The sequence below is a fragment of the Capsicum annuum genome, chromosome 10, assembly GCF_002878395.1.
Source record: "Capsicum annuum cultivar UCD-10X-F1 chromosome 10, UCD10Xv1.1, whole genome shotgun sequence".
NCBI lineage: Eukaryota > Viridiplantae > Streptophyta > Magnoliopsida > Solanales > Solanaceae > Capsicum > Capsicum annuum.
The window spans coordinates 219258251-219277619 of record NC_061120.1 but is presented as its reverse complement, the minus strand read 5'-3'; the positions used below and the strand labels follow the sequence as shown (position 1 = coordinate 219277619).

At 35.0% G+C, this 19369-nt stretch overlaps 1 protein-coding gene across 2 annotated transcripts; it reads left to right on the top strand.

Moving 5' to 3' along the window:
- Positions 1 to 10484: 10484 nt before the first annotated feature.
- LOC107843914 (villin-2-like) lies at positions 10485 to 18863 on the top strand. Of its 2 annotated transcripts, none has more exons than XM_016688341.2 (23): positions 10485 to 10623; positions 11964 to 12069; positions 12183 to 12282; positions 12380 to 12448; positions 12534 to 12770; positions 12872 to 13049; positions 13189 to 13321; positions 13734 to 13893; positions 13970 to 14117; positions 14199 to 14299; positions 14389 to 14547; positions 14678 to 14746; positions 14823 to 14891; positions 14980 to 15117; positions 15473 to 15601; positions 15953 to 16100; positions 16215 to 16225; positions 16310 to 16450; positions 16533 to 16658; positions 17367 to 17429; positions 17650 to 17896; positions 18218 to 18414; positions 18503 to 18863. In XM_016688341.2, exons 2-23 carry the CDS (start codon positions 12014 to 12016, stop codon positions 18614 to 18616), a joined length of 2793 nt encoding a protein of 930 aa, XP_016543827.1. In that variant the 5' UTR covers positions 10485 to 10623; positions 11964 to 12013; the 3' UTR covers positions 18617 to 18863. The 2 variants fall into 2 exon arrangements, with proteins under 2 accessions (XP_016543827.1, XP_016543826.1); XM_016688340.2 differs by having other exon boundaries at positions 10494 to 10772.
- The last annotated feature ends 506 nt before the right edge of the window (positions 18864 to 19369 follow it).

Here is a 19369-nt window from a genome sequence, read left to right as displayed (position 1 = left end):
GATATATATGAGATCATAAATCTTACAACTTTTAGTTTGTGTCATAAATGTTTGAAAAAATGGTCTATTACCCTCCAATCTTGAGTCGAAATCTCAACTTCACACTCTACCTTTAAAGGTGACCTATTACCCCAAACTTATTTTTACCGAATTTATTACCCCCAGTTGTTGACTTATCACTGAACGTGACTACACCTGCTCATGGGCGCGTCAGTTGACCCCATTTCACTTTAAATTCTTTTTTTTTTTCTGATTGCCACATCATTATTTTTAATAATATAGTAAATATTTTCATTATTATTTTTTCTTAATGAATTCTAATTGTCACGTCATGTCTTCTTCTTCACTTTTTCTAAACAAAAATTCACTAACTCATTAATGGAGTTCCTCATATTCCTCATTAATGGATTTCTCTGAAACTAAGAAATTCATTTTGCTCCGAAATCGAAACCAAGAAACACTTGAACTAAGGAAACAATAAGATTTCTCCGATTAATGAATTCTTGAATGAAGAAGTTGGGGAACTCCGATTCAAAAAACTTGAAAAAATTCAAGAACTTTGATTTCCTCTCTTTTTGCTCAAGATCGTCATTAATGGCGAGCTCAAAGCTTCGAATTTCCACAATGCCATATATAATTTTCAACATAACCCACGTATAATTTTCAACCCATTTCTCCAATTTTCTCTATTTTTGCTCAAGATCCACCATTAATGGCGAGCTCAAAGTTTTGAACTTCCACAATGGGGAAGAATTTGCCATTAATGGCGATCTTGAGCAAAAAGAGATGAAATTAGGTTGAAGAACTTCATTAATCCGCCATTCAAGAACTTCATTAACTCGCCATTCAAGAACTTCATTAATCCGCCATTTTTTTCTCAAGAATTTTATTTTTGACCTAAGAAGATGAAATTGGTTGAAGAAGAAAATGGGGCAAAATGAAAAATGAAAAAGAAAAAAGGAAATAATAAAGTTACATAATTAATTTTTTTAGAGTAAAAAAAAGAAAAAATGAAATGACAATGACGTGGCAGCGCGTGCATCACATCACATTTTAAATGACTGGTTGTCAGTTTTCGGGGGATAATATTTCCACTTTAAAATAATTTAGAGGATAATAACTCTATTTTAAATAGTTTAGGATAATAGATCACCTTTAAAGGTTGAGTCCCTAGTTGGGATTTGAGGTAAAGGGTCCATTTTCTAAAATTTTTAGTACTTCAAGTTCATGATGTATATATATAGAAAAAATAATTGTAAAAAACCAAGAAGACTGTTTGGAGGGACAATAACAGGAAGACCAAAGTAATATAGTAAAAAAGTATAATTACATTACATATATATATATATGCCTAGGATTCTGTCCCATGTGAGATATGTCATGTTGGTCTTCTGCCCTGTCATTCTTGATATGACATAAAATATTTTTTATAATAATAATATTTCATGTGTTATAGTAATATCACGATCCATAATGAAACTGTGTTTTACCCTTGATGTCAATTGAAAGGGTGTTAGTAGCTTGTCAAGGATATCAACATTGACCGGCGTGAATCTACTAAACTGATGTCCCAAAGGACTAGGGTGTCATTAACCTACGGTGGCAACGATAAATTATTGTGCCTCGAGATAATTTCGGAGAGAGACAATAAGGTTGGGTGTGGGTGACATTTCATGCCTAACCAAACACGTGAATCTTGAGTAGAGGCATGTAGTTAAAGAGCTACGAGCTAACTTAAGCTTGCTCGATAACATTTTTAGGACGTGAGCAACGAGCTAACTTAAGCTTGGTCTATAACATTTTCTAGACGGAAGTTGCGAGCTAACTTAAGCTTGGAAGCTACGAGCTAACTTAAGCTTGGTCGATAATATTTTCAGGACGGAGTCAACTCTTTAGATACAAGTTTAGAAGAACACTGAGGTTGTTTAAAAGTGAGTGAATCTTGAGTAGAGGCATGGAGTTAAAGAGCTACGAGCTAACTTAAGCTTGGTCGATAACATTTTCAGGACGGAGTCAACTCTTTAGATACGAGTTTAGGAGATCACACCTAACCAAACGTTGAGGTTGTCTAAAAGCGAGTGAATCTTGAGTGGAGGCATGAAGTTAAAGAACTACGAGCTAACTTAAGCTTGCTCGATAACATTTTCAGGACGGAGTCAACTCTTTAAATATGGGTTTATAAGAATCAAAAGTCAAATTTTATGTGTGTTAAACACATTATTTTGATCATATATTAAAAATCTTGATTCTGCGTTTGATTATTTCGATCCTAATTGGTTCCATGATCTAGATAGTTAATATAACTATCATTTTTATTGAATTTATCAATTAAAAAGTATTCATCGGAGTATTACTTATAACTAAGGTTAGCTTGATTATATTAATACATTTTACATTATCGATATACAAAACTTGATTATATTCATACGTTTTATTCATTAACCCAATTAATTCAGATTGATGGACCATAATCGTAATCAATTTGCATATTATGTATTTTTGTGTTTGGATTTGATTTTAGTATTTTAAATCAACTTTTGTCGGGACATGATTAGACCTATACATATTATTAAACTTTACATATATTGAATTAATTCTTTCTGGGATTGAAAAATAATTTCAGGAGATGTCACATTGAATTATAATGTTGAGGAAAAAATATTCTTAACTAATATAGTACTTCCAAGAAGCACTATCAATATAATATAAATTTTTTAAGGCAAAATTAATTGAATTATTTCACAAGGTGCAAAGGACCCACTAGTAATGGGCAAAAGGTTACAAGTAGGACCTTTGCATGTCTCTATGATTGTAGGGTAAATAAAATAAAATAAAATAAAATAACAAGTACATCACCGCCTATTTTTCCGCCCTTAATCAGAGGTCGATGATTTGATTGGGTATAGAGAAAACTCTGTTGGGAGCGCTGCCACCTTAATAGGCCCTGCAACACGCAATCCGGACTAGTCAGGGCTCCAATGCGGGCACCGAATACCGAATGGGAAATCAAAAAAAAAAAAACATCACCGCCTATTTCTCCACCCTTAATCAGAGGTCGAGGATTTGATCCTTAGTATGGAGAAAACTCTGTTGGGAGCGCTGCCACCTTAATGGGCCCTGCAACGCGCGGTCCAGACTAATCAGGGCTCCAATGCGGGCACCGAATACCGAATGGGAAACCAAAAAAAAAAAAACATCACCGTCTATTTCTCCACCCTTAACCAAAGGTCGAGATTTGATCCTGGGTATGGAGAAAACTCTATTGGGAGTGCTGCCACCTTAATGGGCCCTGCAACGCGTGGTCCAGACTAATCAGGGCTCCAATGCGGGCATCGGATACCGAATGGGAAACCAAAAAAAAAATCCATCACCGCCTATTTCTCCACCCTTAACCAGAGGTCGAGGGTTTGACCCTGGGTATAGAAAAAACTTTGTTGGGAGCGCTGCCACCTCAATGGGCACTGCAACGTACGATCCGGATTAGTCAGGGCTCCAATGCGGGCACCGGACACCGAATGGAAAACCAAAAAAAAAAAAAACATCACCGCCTATTTATGTATAAATATATGGAAATAAAAGTATTTTTTGGAATTTGATTGATGGGTGATTTTTTTCTTAAGAAAATGTATAATTGCGATTAAAAATAAAATTAACAAATAGGATAGTTGTTTATGAACTTTTTTATGTCTAAATTGTGGTTAAAACAAGTGATATGAAATTAAATAATAGACTCATTATAAGAAAAATTATTTTAGCTGAATAAGTGTGAGAAGTAATTTTTCCCTATAAGTTGTTATGAAAAATATATTTCTTGAAAGAAAATATGTCATAAAAAAAATATCTGAGAAAATTAAATTTCAATTTTTTTCCTCATGCTCCATGTTGTTGCTATAGTTCATGCAAAATTTTGTAGTAATGATGAGCTTGATTAAGAAAAAATAAAATTTAATTAGAAGTTCAGGATTCGAGGTTCTGGGAATGAAGAAAATCTTGTTGAGAATGTTACCTTCAGAAATAGGCCAGGCAATAAGCGACTTTGTATTTAGTAGAGTTCGATGCAGATATCGAGCACCTGATAAGGAACAAAAAAAGCAAGCAAAAATTGAAAAGCATTATTACCATGGACGGATCGATGCACATCGTTCGCCAGAAAATTATGTAGTGTATATACGTTGAATGTTAGTTATTATAAGTATATATTTAATTTTACACAGATGTAACAAAGTTAATAAAAGTTTACACACTATTCGCTAAATTTCTGACTCCGCAACTCATTATTACTACATCCATTAAGGCAATTTTTTTTATTTTTTTTTGCATGAATTAATCATAAATGCAACTTTTGTACATTGACAATTATGAGCTCGACACTTACTTTACCATAACCAAAATACTTAATCATTTTTATTTAGCTTTTGCTGCTTACTTTTGGGAATTTATTAATTAATTACCATATAATTATGTTTCTTTTTTCATACAATGGATTAAAGAAAATTAATCACCACTTAACAGAATCATTCACCATGCCGTTGCTTTTGACTATTTTGTTCTAATGTTTAGTTAAAGAAGAACACTAATTAAATTAATTAGTTGTTGAACAATTAATTTGTTGATTAATTGCTTAAAATTATAATTTTTATTGTGTTTTAAATTGTGTGCAATTAGTTTGTCTTTCGTACATAAAAGAAACTAAGAGTATCATTACAAGTCATTAAATTATTACTTTAACCAAATCATGTGTACTTTAGTATAATTCTTTTTTTAGTCAATTTATTTTGACATTTTAGGATTCATCATTGCGTATAATTAAACACGTTAGCTATATCAAAACAATCAATGGAATTTTGGCAGATGGATAGTATCATAACACTTCTGATATCGCAACTGGTAAAATTGATGTCAAGTGACCAGGAGATCACTGGTTCAAACCTTGAAAACAGTCTTCGAAAGAAATGCAAGATAAAGTTGCATACAATATTTTTGTGGTCGGAATTTGTACATAGCTAGAGATTTAGCGCATCGAATTGTCTTTTTTGCAATTGTTCTTTTCTCTTTTTATTTTTAGCATGTCTTTATCATTATTGTACCTTTTTATTATATTTAATTTTGATACGTTTTATTTGAGTCGATTTTCTATAAAAAAAATAACACCATATCTTCACAGGACAGGAGCAAGGCGGCATACATTACACCCTCCAAAAACCAAAGTTGTCACTTATAATTTGGAGAAATATTTGGTTCAAACATTTCTAAAATAATAAAGTATTTTTTTATTATTGTTCCTTGAAAAGTTATTACAAGAAAGTCCTAACAAGTACTTTCGGTAGAATTGATTTCTTTGAGGCAAGAAAGTAAATATATAGGTGAAATTTCTAGATTAAAAAGTAAATTGAACTAACCAATCACTAACAAAACATAAAATCTTAGTTGTTCAGTTAGCTGACCATCACAACTCAATCCGCCGTGTCGATAAAATTGAGTTCGATTTCTTATATTATAATAATTCCCTCCCCGTTTTCCCTTTCCCTATCCCCATTAAAACATCTAAGAAAACATTGTCATGTCTTTATATAAGAACAACAAAAAGAAAACAAATCCCACCTTCCAAGTCATTTTCACTACACTTTACAAAGGCAAAAGGACTATAGACATGACTCCACTCTAAAACCAATTGCATGTGCATTAGTCATGGTGAGGGTGGCCACTTTTCCTTATTCTCCATCTTTTTCTTTTCAGTGTAACTATTCGGTATTCGAAATTCATTCATCTGATCAAACATGGTTTCTCACTTTACGGTTTAGAATGGTGAGATTTCTAATTAAGAATAAAAGAATCTCAATTATCCCACCACATGATACTCTAACAGTGATATGATTCAAAACTCGATAAATAATAGGTCGAACCCTCACACCTGTACCCTTTTCCACCGATTAGATCGAATGTTTGTCATGTATTTTTACTAACGAATAAAATGTTTTATATAGCGAGATTTCTCATTCTAGAGATTATATTCAAGATTTTTGGTTAAAGATGGAAAGGACTACTCAGATGACCTACCCCATATCATTTAACGGTTCTTGTTGTTATTATTCTTTTTGATTGATAATTGAGAAATCTCGAAGTGTACGCAACACAGTTTCAAACTTAATAAACGATACAATGTAACGTAACGTAGCGTATATCCCACACCGATAATGTTCAAACTTGTAATGTATGTCATTATGTGCACATTACGTGTTATGTTCTTACCATTAGGTGCTGGAAAAAAAACTCCATAGGCCTTCAATTATTCAGGTCAGATGACCTACCCCACATCCTTTAACGGTTCTTCTTGTTATTATTCTTTTTGATTGATAATTGAGAAATCTCAACGCGCACGCAACATAGTTCGAAACTCAATAAAAGATATAACGTAACGTAACGTAAACCCCACACCGACAATGTTCAAACTTGTAACGTATGTCATTATTTGCACATCGCGTGTTATGTTCATACCTTTAGGCACTAGACAAAAACCCCATAGGCCTTCAATTATTCTTATTTTCCACCGATTAAATCGGATGTTTTGTCATGTAGATTTACTAAAGGATAAAATGCTTTATATAGCGAAATTTCTAATTCTAGAGATCATATTCAAGATTTTTGGTTAAAGATGGAAACGACTCGTCAGATGACCTACCCCACATTCTTTAACGGTTCTTGTTGTTATTATTCCTTTTGATTGATAATTGAGAAATCTCGAAGTGCACGCAACACAGTTTGAAACTCAATAAACGATATAACGTAACGTAACGTATATCCCACACCGACAATGTTCAAACTTGTAACGTATGTCATTATGTGCACATTACGTGTTATGTTCTTACCGTTAGGTGCTGGAAAAAAAAAACCCATAGGCCTTCAATTGTTCAGGTCAGATGACCTGCCCCACATAACGTAATGTAACGTAAACCCCACATCGACAATATTCAAATTTGTAACGTATGTTATTATTTGCACATCACATGTTATGTTCATACCTTTAGGCACTAGACAAAAAAACCAGAGGCCTTCAACTATTCTTATTTTCCACCGATTAAATCTGATGTTTGTCATATAGATTTACTAAAGGATAAAATGTGTTATATAGCGAGATTTCTCATTCTAGAGATCATATTCAAGATTTTTGGTTAAAGATGAAAAGAAATCATCAGATGAACTACCCCACATCCTTTAACGGTTCTTGTCGTTATTATTATTTTTGATTGATATATAATTGAGAAATCTCGAAGTGCACACAACACAGTTTGAAACTCAATAAACGATATGATGGGCCACCACCTTTATCTTTCTCTATTTAAAATTTTAAATGGCAGATTCTTTTGTGTTAACCGACAATGTTTGAACTTGTAACGTATGTCGTTATTTGCACACAACATAGTTCGAAACTCAATAAACGATATAATGAGCCACCACCTTTATCTTTCTCTACTTAAATGACGAATTTTTTGTGTCACTGACAATGTTTGAACTTGTAACGTATGTCGTTATTTGCACATCACGTGTTATCTTCTTAACATCAATTGTTCTTATTCTCTTCTAAATGATTAGGGGTGGCAATGGTGCGGTGCGGCATTTTTCTAAACCCGCGAATTTTAAAATCGTCCCACACCGCATCGCATTACTTTTAAACCGCATAAACTCGCCCCACACTCATACCCGCGCATATCCGCACCGCATCACCCCACATTTTTTCTTTTTTCTATTTTGAAAAATTTGTAACTACACCGAAAATCATAAAATTTTCAATACTAGGAAATAGTAACAATCAATTTCTATTATATCACTTTTCACTAAGAAATTATTAGAAAAGTATCGCATGTACAAGTAATGATCAAATAGTAAATTTTCATTAAGATGAATAAAGAAATTAAAAAAGTTATAAATTTTCTTATCTGTAATGTTATATATGTTGTTTTAAGTATCATAAAATTTTGAATGAAGAATACATATAATTTTAGATAGATTTACGAGAATAATACTAATTTTTAACTTTTTCCTAGTTTAAACCTGGATATACCCGCCCTGCCCCGCACCATTTAAACAAAAACTTACTTAAATCCGCCCCACACCCGCACCGCAACCACATAATCTAGAACCCGCGCCGGTCCACATAACCTAAAACCCGCACCGTCCCATTGCCATCCCTATAAATGATACTCACTTAGATATGAACAAGGGAAAGAAAAACCCAAAAAAACATTCAATAAGTCTTTTTACCTAGCAAAATAATTAAACAAGTTATTTCTCCATGGAATCTAAAATTGATTGATATTTGGGTTCTCGCTTTAATAGACATGCATCATGACCCTTGTATTATGCATTGTCTCAATATTTAGAACACCAAAGGTCCCCCATCCTCAAGATAAAAAAGAACAAAAATACCCCACTACTTTAGGTTCCATTGAAAAATGCCTAACTTGCTTTATGTTACATCATAGAAGAATATAATTCCACAAATATTACAAAACATTTTCTAGTTATTACACCCTTTGTTTCAATTTACTAGTTATTTTATCCCAGCTAATCAGCAGTGACGGAGTCAGAATTTATTCAACATCTACTATATATAGATGAAAAAATAATTTTAATAACCATATATATAGAACATCAGCCCTTGCTAATCAATACAAACATTTTAAAATGAGTTCAATACTAATAATCTAGTATCTGAAGGACAAGAGGGAGTTACTCGAATGGTAAGTCGTCTTGCTTCCAATTTAAAAGTTGTGAGTGGAGTCATGGAACAAAAGGGATTGACATTCCATTTATATGGACATTCGTAGCTAGGGGTCCATTTGACATCTCAAAAATGCAAAACTTTATTATATGTCTTGAAATGAAAATTATATAAAGATTTGATCGATAAATTTAGTAGGAAGACAAAATAATCACTAGAGAAGAATTGCTTATAACTTCTTATTATTAATTAATCTGCCTTTTCTTTGCCTTTAAACAAATCAAATAAATATCATAACCTCAAAATAGTATTATAATAATAGAGAAGAGAAATCAGAAAAAAAGGGCAGCCTGGTGCACTAAAGCTATCGCTATGCGCGGTGTCCAGGGAAGGACCCCACCACAAGGGGTTCATAAGTGAACATACAAACTAATCGAAGGGGGTTCAATATCTACTATATATACATAAAAAATAATTTTAACCACATATATATGACATAATTTTCCGACATAGGGAGATCGAATGAACCCCTAGCCCAAGGATAGCTCCGCCGTTGATCTTAGTTATAGGACAACAATAAGAAATACAAATGATATCATGAATCTGGATATTAATTAATATAATTTAGGAATTATGATTATCAAAAGTCATGAGAGTAATGAAAGTGACGTGGGTGGGTATTGTCGGAGCTCCAAGGATAAAAGTAGGTTATAATTCATAATAAAATAATAATATTATCATTTAGGACAATAATGCCTTTAAAAGACATTATTTAGATAAAAAAAATCGAAAAAACTTTTATGAGCTACACAACGATCCAACCCACCTTGCTCAAGTTCCACGAGCTAGTGGGCTTAAAAGTCCGACTAAAATTCCTAAATGGGCTCCAAAAATCATAGTCCACCCTATTAAATTGCAGGTTGAGTTGGGCTGGCCCAAAAAGCATAGCCCATATTAATGGCTCTTCAAAAGACAATCGAAACACTAACATTTTTTAAGGTATAAATGGTAATAAATGAAGAAAAAAAAGTTTTAAATATGCCATCAAACTTTTAGAAATGACTTAGTTATATCGTCCTTTAATAATCAAGCTTATTTATATAGTCGATCATTTGGTTCATTCGTGCCACTAACAGAACCCTACTATTAATATATTTATCACGTGACACTATCTAAACCTCAAAAGTAATATGTCACACTGAAAATAATAAAATTGCCTCATGTATACATTTGGATCAACACAGTGCTCACCGCAGAGTGTTCACCCGAAGGGCAGAGGTTGTGGCAGAGGGTGTAGTGGCTACGGGTTTTTCTGGAGTTTCCAAAAAAAAAAAATTAATGTGTCTAATATGAACGAAATCGTACATAATATTATGTTCAATTAAAACGAAGTTAAGTTGTGTCTAAATAAAATTCTGAACAAATTTAAAGGATCGTACATGTGTTTGAACTTAAAAAATATGCATGAATTCTCTGATCTTAAAATCTTTTATTATAAGTAAAACTAATAATTTTGAGTCAACAAATAATTTCAAATAATTCTATTCATTCTATTAAGTAAATTCCTCACATATTTTCTCAAATTAATTTACAATAATAAGTTGATTTATTTACATATACTGAATTTTCGTGAATTTGAAATTTGTTGAGCGTGCGTAAGCTAATAATTGACGGAAGGTAACAAATAGTCGATGAAATTAATCTAGGTGAACGCAAGCTTACGTTGGCATGACTTAGATATGTGCAATATAAATTATAAGAGGACTTTGATGTCATCGTAATAATAATTGCATGGATATAACTTATGAATTGCTTGATCCGAAGAAAATGAAAATGAGAAAACAATAGAAGGAGAAGTTTTCTCGTTCTTTTTCCATCATTATTATTCTTTCTCTGATCTTATGGTAAATATTTACATGTATACAATGTACATTGTATAATATTCGTGATCTTGATCATTTAGTCACGTCGATGAATTATCAAATCTGATCAAAGAGGAAGAAAATAATCGATAATTTGTTGTAAAATTCTGCAGAAAGATCACAAGGGGAAGGTGCATTCATCAATTCTGTTTGATCTCTTATTGCTTCAATGTGAAATTAGTTTCTCCATTTTAGCTGTCTTTAGGTTGTGTTCGGTACGAAAGAAAATGTTTTTCTTATTTATATTCTCGTGTTTGATACCTACGTGCAAAATATATTATCCTAAAAAAAAAATTTGTATTGTATGTAATATAGACGAATATTATAGGAGGTGGAAGGTGGGAGATTGGCGTGTGGGGATGAAAGATGAGGTGCGTTGGAGGGTAGGAGGACATAATCAACGTGGAATGTCAGTTGTGGAACTTGTTTCCGTGCTTTCACTAGAGAAGTGATTTTCCTCGTTTTGAATGAAGTTGCTTTCCGGAGAAAATATATTGTATATAATATACATAGACAAATACTATAGGAGGTGGAAGGTGGAAGGCTGGGGCGTGGGGGGGAAAGATGAGGTGCGTTGACGGGTAAGAGAACATAATCAACGTGGAATGTCAGTTGTGAAACTTGTTTTACGTGCTTTCACTAGAGCAGTGATTTTCCTCGTTTTGAATGAAGTTGTTTTCCGTCGAAAATATGTTGAATATAATGTAGACAAATACTATAGGAGGTGGAAGGTGGGAGGCTGCGGCGTGGGGGTAAAGATGAGGTGTGTTGGAGAGTAGGAGGACATAATCAACGTGGAATGTCAGTTGTGGAACTTGTTTTCCGTACTTTCACTAGAGAAGTGATTTTCCTCGTTTTGAATGAAGTTGTTTTCCGGAGAAAATATATTTTCTTTTGACCAACGAAACATGGAAAAATTTCATCATACAACTTTTTCCATTAGAATATGTCACATTCTTTGACAGTTACCCAACCAACTTGTGGCTGATGGTTTGTTTATGCATAACATGAATTGGTACAGAATGCTTGGTTTCGCGGTAAACAATAGAAGTGAGCTTCAGAAGAGGTTCTTCTGTTCAGCACGAGTAATGTAATCGACCTGCATTATTCGCGCAAACAGAGAAGTTACCAAAAGTTGCCGCGTACTATAAACTACCTGCTAAAACAAGCTCACAAATCCCATGCTACTAATTAGGATGTCAAAGAATATGTGTTGTGTTATGAAAAATGTTGTTGGAGTACATAATTTGTCGCGTAGATCATAATGGAATAACTTTCTCTACTTCATGCCGCACTTTCTCATGTTCCTTTTGTCTTTCCAGTTGCGTTGTTTTGACGTTTGAGGTGAAGTTTGGAGCTTCAACATTGCACAATGTCCACCAATGTGAAAGATTTGGAACCGGCATTTCAGGGTGCAGGCCAGAAACCGTATCCTTGCTTCTAAGATTTGATTAAATGTGTTTTCATTTTCCATCTTTAAGTGTTTCTACTGCAGAATTTGGTGGAGAAATTTCGTAAGCTTTTAACTTAACTCTACGTAGAGGAACCGAAGTATGGAGAATTGAGAATTTCCAACCAGTTCCTGTGCCGAAATCTGAATATGGTAAATTCTACTCGGGTGACTCATACATCGTCTTGCAGGTAGATATTTTATGTTTTTTTCTCGTTCTTTGCTTGCTAGATTTTATTCAATGTTTTGACAACGATTTTGCTTTTATCTTACGTCTAATAATCGCAGACAACTTCTACCAGAGGAGGTGCTTATTGGCATGATATACATTTCTGGCTTGGAAAGGACACTAGTCAGGTATGAATCATTTAGTAGTTTTAGAAGTAGCTCAACCGTATTGCTCCCTTTTTTTCATTTTCTAGAAGTTTGTATACTATGCTAGGATGAAGCAGGTACTGCAGCTATCAAAACGGTTGAGCTTGACGCAATTCTTGGAGGGCGAGCAGTACAGCATAGGGAGATCCAACGTCATGAATCGGACAAGTTCTTGTCGTACTTTAAGCCATGCATCATACCATTAGAAGGAGGTGTTGCATCTGGATTCAAGAAACCGGAGGAGGAAGAATTTGAAACGAGGTTGTATGTCTGCAATGGTAAACGAGTTGTCAGGATGAAGCAGGTACAGAAGCACAAATAAACTTACTGGATGAGCTCATTTGGAAAAATGTGTATCTTCTTCAGCTGTGATTGAAGATAATATTGAGCTTAGATTTTTGTCAGGTTCCTTTCGCTCGGTCATCGCTAAATCATGATGATGTGTTCATTCTAGACACAGAAGACAAAATATATCAGTTTAATGGTGCAAATTCCAATATCCAGGAGAGGGCTAAAGCATTAGAAGTTATTCAGTTATTGAAGGAGAAGTATCATGGCGGCGTGTGTGATGTTGCTATTATTGGTAAGCCAAAGTCACAGAGTACAATACAACGCGACAGAATTGTTATGTATCTGTTATGTGATGTGGGATATTCATTGAAGCTCACTCTTTTGATGCTTCCCTAAACTTATATACAAAATCTTTCTATTGTAAACCCCAGATGATGGGAATCTACATACTGAGTCAGATTCTGGATCGTTTTGGGTTCTCTTTGGTGGCTTTGCTCCGATTAGCAAAAAGGTTGCTAGCGATGATGATGTTGTTCCTGAGAGAACTACTGCTAAACTTTATAGGTAATGTTGAATCCTTATAACTCTTTTATAGTCCTGAAGTTAGTAAAACAGCTACATACTCCTTTATGATAATTCAGTTTGATCAGATTTTTCCTCTTGTTATATTCACATAGTAGGCCCATTCATGTTCAGAAAAGGAATGAGTTTGAGCAGAATCGTAGTTTTCTTTAACCAGTAATCGCCAGTGTGTCTCTGGTAGAAACGCATGGTAAGGGTGTGTACAATTGACCCTTGTGGTCTGGCCCTTCCCCGGACCCAGCGTATAGTGGGAGTAACCACTAGTGTCAAGCAGTTTCTTATGTTTATGATACTCTATATCAAAGTTTTATCGGTTTGCTACCTGTTACTGAATTTTGTATTTCAACCTTTTGCTGTTGTTGGCTCGGAAGTTGAATTATTTCCTCGTTTGTAGCATTATTGATGGCCAGATCAATTCGTTGGATGGTGAACTTACAAAGTCCATATTGGAAAATGATAAATGCTATATTTTGGATTGTGGTTCCGAGGTTTTCACTTGGGTAGGCCGTCATACTGAACTGGAGGAGAGGAAAAGTACCATTAAAGCGGCAGAGGTAGAATGTTAACTTGTTCGTCTGTGTTTTCATGTGGTATAATTTCTCATATCTGAAATGACTCAATAATTTCCAGGAGTATCTTGCTAATCAAAATAGACCTAAGTCAACGCGTGTCACGCGGCTTATTCAAGGCTATGAGACACATCCATTTAAGTCCAATTTCGACTCTTGGCCATCAGGATCAACACCTGCGCCTGAGGAAGGACGAGGAAAAGTAGCAGGTAAATTTATTGTGTGTGTAAAGAATATGTATATTACTAATTTGAATTATTTCTAACTTTATCCGCGTTGCATCCTTTCAGCGATTCTGAAGCAACAAGGTGCTGCCGTCAAAGCTTCTAGCAAAAGTACTTCTGTCAATGAGGAAGTTCCCCTGTTGCTTGAAGGAGGTGGAAAGATAGAGGTCTGATCATCAGACTCTTTTCCATGTCGTAATAGTTTCTGCCGATTTTAGCCAGCTCATTCTTCACTGAAAATGTAAAAATATGTCAGGTTTGGTGTATCGATGGAAGTGCAAAGACTCTGATACCCAAAGAAGACATTGGTAAATTCTACAGTGGAGATTGCTACATAGTTCTCTACACGTACCATTCTCATGAACGGAAAGAAGATTATTACTTATGTTGGTGGATTGGAAAGGATAGCATCAAGGTACGAATGTCCTTCCATATAAGGGTCCAACACATCTTTATAGAATTTTCTGTCGTTGCATTGAAACAGTGAATAGGAATAAATTATCATTCTTGTTCAATTCATAAATTGAATCGTCGTGTGCATTCAGGAGGATCAAGAGATGGCTGCACAATTGGCCAGCGCAATGTGCACTTCACATAAAGGGAGACCTGTGCTGGTATTACTTCTTTCTCTTACTGTTTTCTCAGCCAAAAACTCAAATGATGTTTCGATGTAACATTTACGCTATCCAGGGTCGAGTATACCAAGGGAAAGAACCACCACAATTTGTTGCAATATTCCAGCCCATGGTGGTCCTTAAGGTATCTCTCCATATATCGTAATAGAGGAGGCTATTTATGTCGTTTTAACATATAGAATAACCACGATAGGTCTCTTTCCTTTTTTCAGGGTGGATTAAGCTCGGGCTATAAAAATCATATTGCAAACAATGACTTGAATGATGAAACCTATGCTTCTGATGTGGTCACCCTTTTCAGTATATCTGAAACTTCTGGTCATAACAACAAAGCAGTTCAAGTCGATGCTGTATGCTTATTGAACCTTTAAGTTTTCCCTTCTTTGGGCTATTAAGTGGTCTATAGCTGATAATCTTTAAATTTTGCTGCAAAATCTACGTTATGAGACCCTCCTTGTCGTCACTTGGACATGTTCTCGAACTGTGTCTAGCTAGATAGGTCGCTTCCGTTCTATGTTGATAGAGTCTCCACGTCTCATAGAGCCGTCTAATAGAAAATGAAAATGCCACACTTTTCATCGAAAACTTATGTTTGTACTTATTGTGTAGTTTCCATTTCCATATTGCCTTAGATGACTGTATACTGTCACGCTAAATTTTACAAACTGGATTTCTAATTTTTATGCTGTTTCTGAACTCTGACAGGTAGCAACTTCGCTGAACACATATGGGTGTTTCCTTCTGCAATCTAGCTCTTCAGTATTCATTTGGCATGGCAAGCAGAGTACACATGAGCAACAGCAGTTCGCGACAAAGGTTGTGGAATTCTTGAAGGTGAGCTTTTGTTGCAGTAGAAAAAGGTGTTCTTTCTCATTGTTGTCTTTCCAAGTAGAATGGCTTGCTCTTTTTAAGCAGATTAGCTCTAGGTGCTCGTGATTTCACCTCGACATATATGTGAAGTCTTAAGTTTGATTCCATGCAGCGATAAGAATAGAGCCAAATAAGTAAGATATATGGTTACTCTTGCCGATAGCATACTAGAATAGGCGGTTATTGGAGGTACGACATGCACATTTACATCTTCGGTAGAAGTGTGAAAAGAATATATCCAACTGACGCGACTGTGTTTGTACTAAGTTTCTTCTGCATTACGTTATCTTTGATTTGTTTTATTCATAAACTCAGCCAGGAGTAACTGTAAAACACACTAAGGAAGGAACGGAGAGCTCCGCTTTCTGGATTGGTCTTGGAGAAAAACAAGATTATACCAGCAACAAATTAGCTCCTGAAGCCACCAGGGAACCTCACTTGTTTTCTTGTTCTGTGAACAAAGGTGCATATATCCCTTATTCTTTAATTTCGAGAGAGATATATTTTGCGAATGATGAATTTTTTCTCTGCTAACTGCCTTTCTCAAATGATTTCATGCTAACTCGTGGATGTCCAGGAAAATTCGAGGTAAGTTCCTAGAGAATTCAGATAAAACGTATCAATTTCTGTTCGTAGATGAAACGTGTTAATATTTTACTATGCAAATGACAGGTTGAAGAAATCTACAACTTTTCTCAAGATGATTTATTGACTGAGGACGTCATGGTTCTCGACACACATGCTGAAGTTTTTGTTTGGGTTGGTCAATCAGCAGACTCCAAAGAAAAGCAAAGTGCTTTCGAAATTGGACAGGTAATAATATTTAGTGTCCTATATCTTGAAAGTACTTGTCCCTTTTCGTGTATGCTCAAGTAACCCTAGAAGTTGATCACAGAAATACGTAGAGTTGGCTGCATCTTTGGAAGGGCAATCCTCTGATGTTCCATTGTATAAAGTTACAGAAGGAAATGAGCCATGTTTCTTTACAACTTTTTTCTCATGGGATCCTGTAAAGGCTACCGTAAGTGACTAAAGTTCTCTCTCTCTATCTCGCTGAGATTTTTTGGTTTGAAGTTGGTATATAACTTGAAGATGAGATGTAGAGTGACTACAAAAGTTGCATTGTAAAGAACACTAGAGACATGCTTGAACGATAATAACTGAAACTCATTAGTCGTTTCAGCAACTTTTTCATAAAGCTGAGATCGAGAAAGGTGACACTTAAAAGTTCATAAGTTATGATTTAGATTGCTTATGATACTACGATATGGAAAATGAAAGAAAAACATATGACATCTCATATCAAACACTCATGGATGTAGTAATGGCAAACTAGGCAGATATTTACAGTAGTTTGGAAAAATCCAGTTTGTATAGATATCTAAAAGCCTTTGGCGGGACAGCCAGCATAAGGCCGCCAACTTGTAGTTGGAGGCTGTTTATGTCTCTCTATCAAAATATAGTAAGTTCTAATACCACGCGAACAAAGAGAAAGAAAATGAAACACTCTTACTGAAATCGGTGGTTATCCACATACGAGAGGACCCTTTCTGAATATGTTTCGTGTTACATAGAATGAGAACAATTTGCTTTGTCGATGAACTATTACATAGAGTATTTTTTCTGAAATTCTCATGTCTTCGGCTTTACAAGAATGTCAGTTAATCTATCTCAACGTATTTTTCTTCACTTCTGTAAAATCTTCGCTCTGACTTACCTGCTTAACCAGGCACATGGAAACTCATTCCAAAAGAAGGTTATGATACTGTTTGGGTTTGGTCATGCTTCAGAGGTAAATCTGTCTTTCTGTGTAATTCTTTTCTGCTTCTTCGGGCGATTAGTTATCTGCTTCATCGACCATTATTCTTACTGCCAACCTACGACAGCAATATTAATCGTTTGCTAGATGCTTTTCGCATCATCAACTGATCAATTTCTTAATACAAGACTTCATTTAGTATTCGAAAAGTTCCCTCTTGATGTGCTAATAGACCATCTACTCTATAATTCAGAATCATAGAACAAACCAAGACGGCCCAACCCAAAGAGCCTCGGCCTTAGCTGCTTTAAACTCTGCGTTTAGTTCATCGTCTACTGCAAAAGCTAGTTCGGTTCCAAAGCCTACAGGAACAAGTCAGAGTTCACAAAGAGCAGCTGCAGTAGCTGCATTGTCTAATGTTCTTACTGAGGAAATGAAGCAGTCAAATTCGCGCGGATCTTCTCTTCAATCAAGTAGAAGTCCATCAGCTAGCCCCACCGGTACAAGTTTTTTCAGGCATTTTATGATACTTTTATTTCTAGATTCCGGTATTGCCTTGTGAAGTTTTATGATTATCAAGATATCTTGTGTTCACCTGGAAGCGTTTTACTCATATAACTTTTTAATTCAAACACACAAGCAGTCTTTAGGATGGCCTGTCTACCTCAACCTCACGCCCTTGGGGTGCGTCCATTCTCTGGACCCTGCTAACGCGGGATATATTATCCACTGGGTTGCTCTTTATAAGCTTTGGCTATTAACGCGGGATACATTGTGCACTGATAGCTTCTACCTGACACATTATTGATTTTTTTTTTCAGATAGAGCAAGGAGTACTGCTCGGTTTAGAGAAGCTGAAGAACGTTCAGAACATCATCAGGAGAGCGAGGTAGTTGATCACGCAGAGACTAATGAGGAAGACTCAGCACTGAAACCACCAGACGAGGTATTCAGCTACGAGCAAATGAAAGCAAAATCAGAAAATCCTGCAACTGGCATTGACACCACACGGAGAGAGGTTTGTAGCACGCGTATCATTCTCATTTCTATATTCTTACGACAGTACAATATGTTGTATCATCTCCGATGACAAACTTTTTTTGCAGGCTTATCTTTCGGGCGAAGAATTTGAATCTGTACTAGGAATGACAAAAGAAGCATTCTACAAGATGCCTAAATGGAAGCAAGATAATCTCAAAAAGAAAGTCGATCTCTTTTAGTACACGCGACCATGTATACATACATACATAAGCAAAAAGATTTCGAATATATACATATATAATAAGATCACATTCATTCTGAACGTGGATTCGCCTATGCAAGCTTTCCAAGGTTGTAGCTAAAAGCACCTAGACTAATTCTTTGATTTACTAAAAATGTATCTCAATTCTTTAACTTAAAGTTGTATACATTCATTTATATATTTATTGTAAGTGAGTTTTATACTTCAAAGATTTTGAAAGTTAATCGAGTATTTGGTCCTAATGTGTCAAATGACACTTGCAAATGTAGCTTTGAAAGATAAATATTAAAATAATAAGTAGTATATACTCACTATTTATTTTTCCAAAACGTAAACAAAGGGGGAATTACATATATTATGTGCATGAGTTTAAATTCTAAGATGTAATATAAATATACTATATATTATTATTGGCAACATGGGGATTCCCCGGCTGCTAAATTCCGTTCCAGCGTAATAACCTACAAATCATATAGAAAATATAAAATCGCATGCACTATGTAAACCTCGAGTGACGAGCTTGACCGAGAAACACATGTGGATAGTATCAAACTCAGCTGAGGCAACTATTTAGAAAATGCCTTGCTCTATCAACTCGACCATCACCAAAATAGCCATGTAATATAATTGTTTATATATAATGTAGTTTTTTTTAACACACATATAAGTTTCTGGCCGGAGTTACTGAATTTTGTCAGTTCCGTAACCAAAACTTTATTAGCTATTCCCC

Excerpts from the sequence above, each read along its gene's own strand:
- LOC107843914 (XM_016688341.2), top strand. The coding sequence starts at position 12,014 with ATGTCCACCAATGTGAAAGATTTGGAACCGGCATTTCAGGGTGCAGGC. Across the intron at positions 14,747-14,822 it reads ATAAAGGGAGACCTGTGCTG|GGTCGAGTATACCAAGGGAA; the intron begins GTATTACTTCTT and ends TACGCTATCCAG. Across the intron at positions 16,659-17,366 it reads GGGATCCTGTAAAGGCTACC|GCACATGGAAACTCATTCCA; the intron begins GTAAGTGACTAA and ends CTGCTTAACCAG.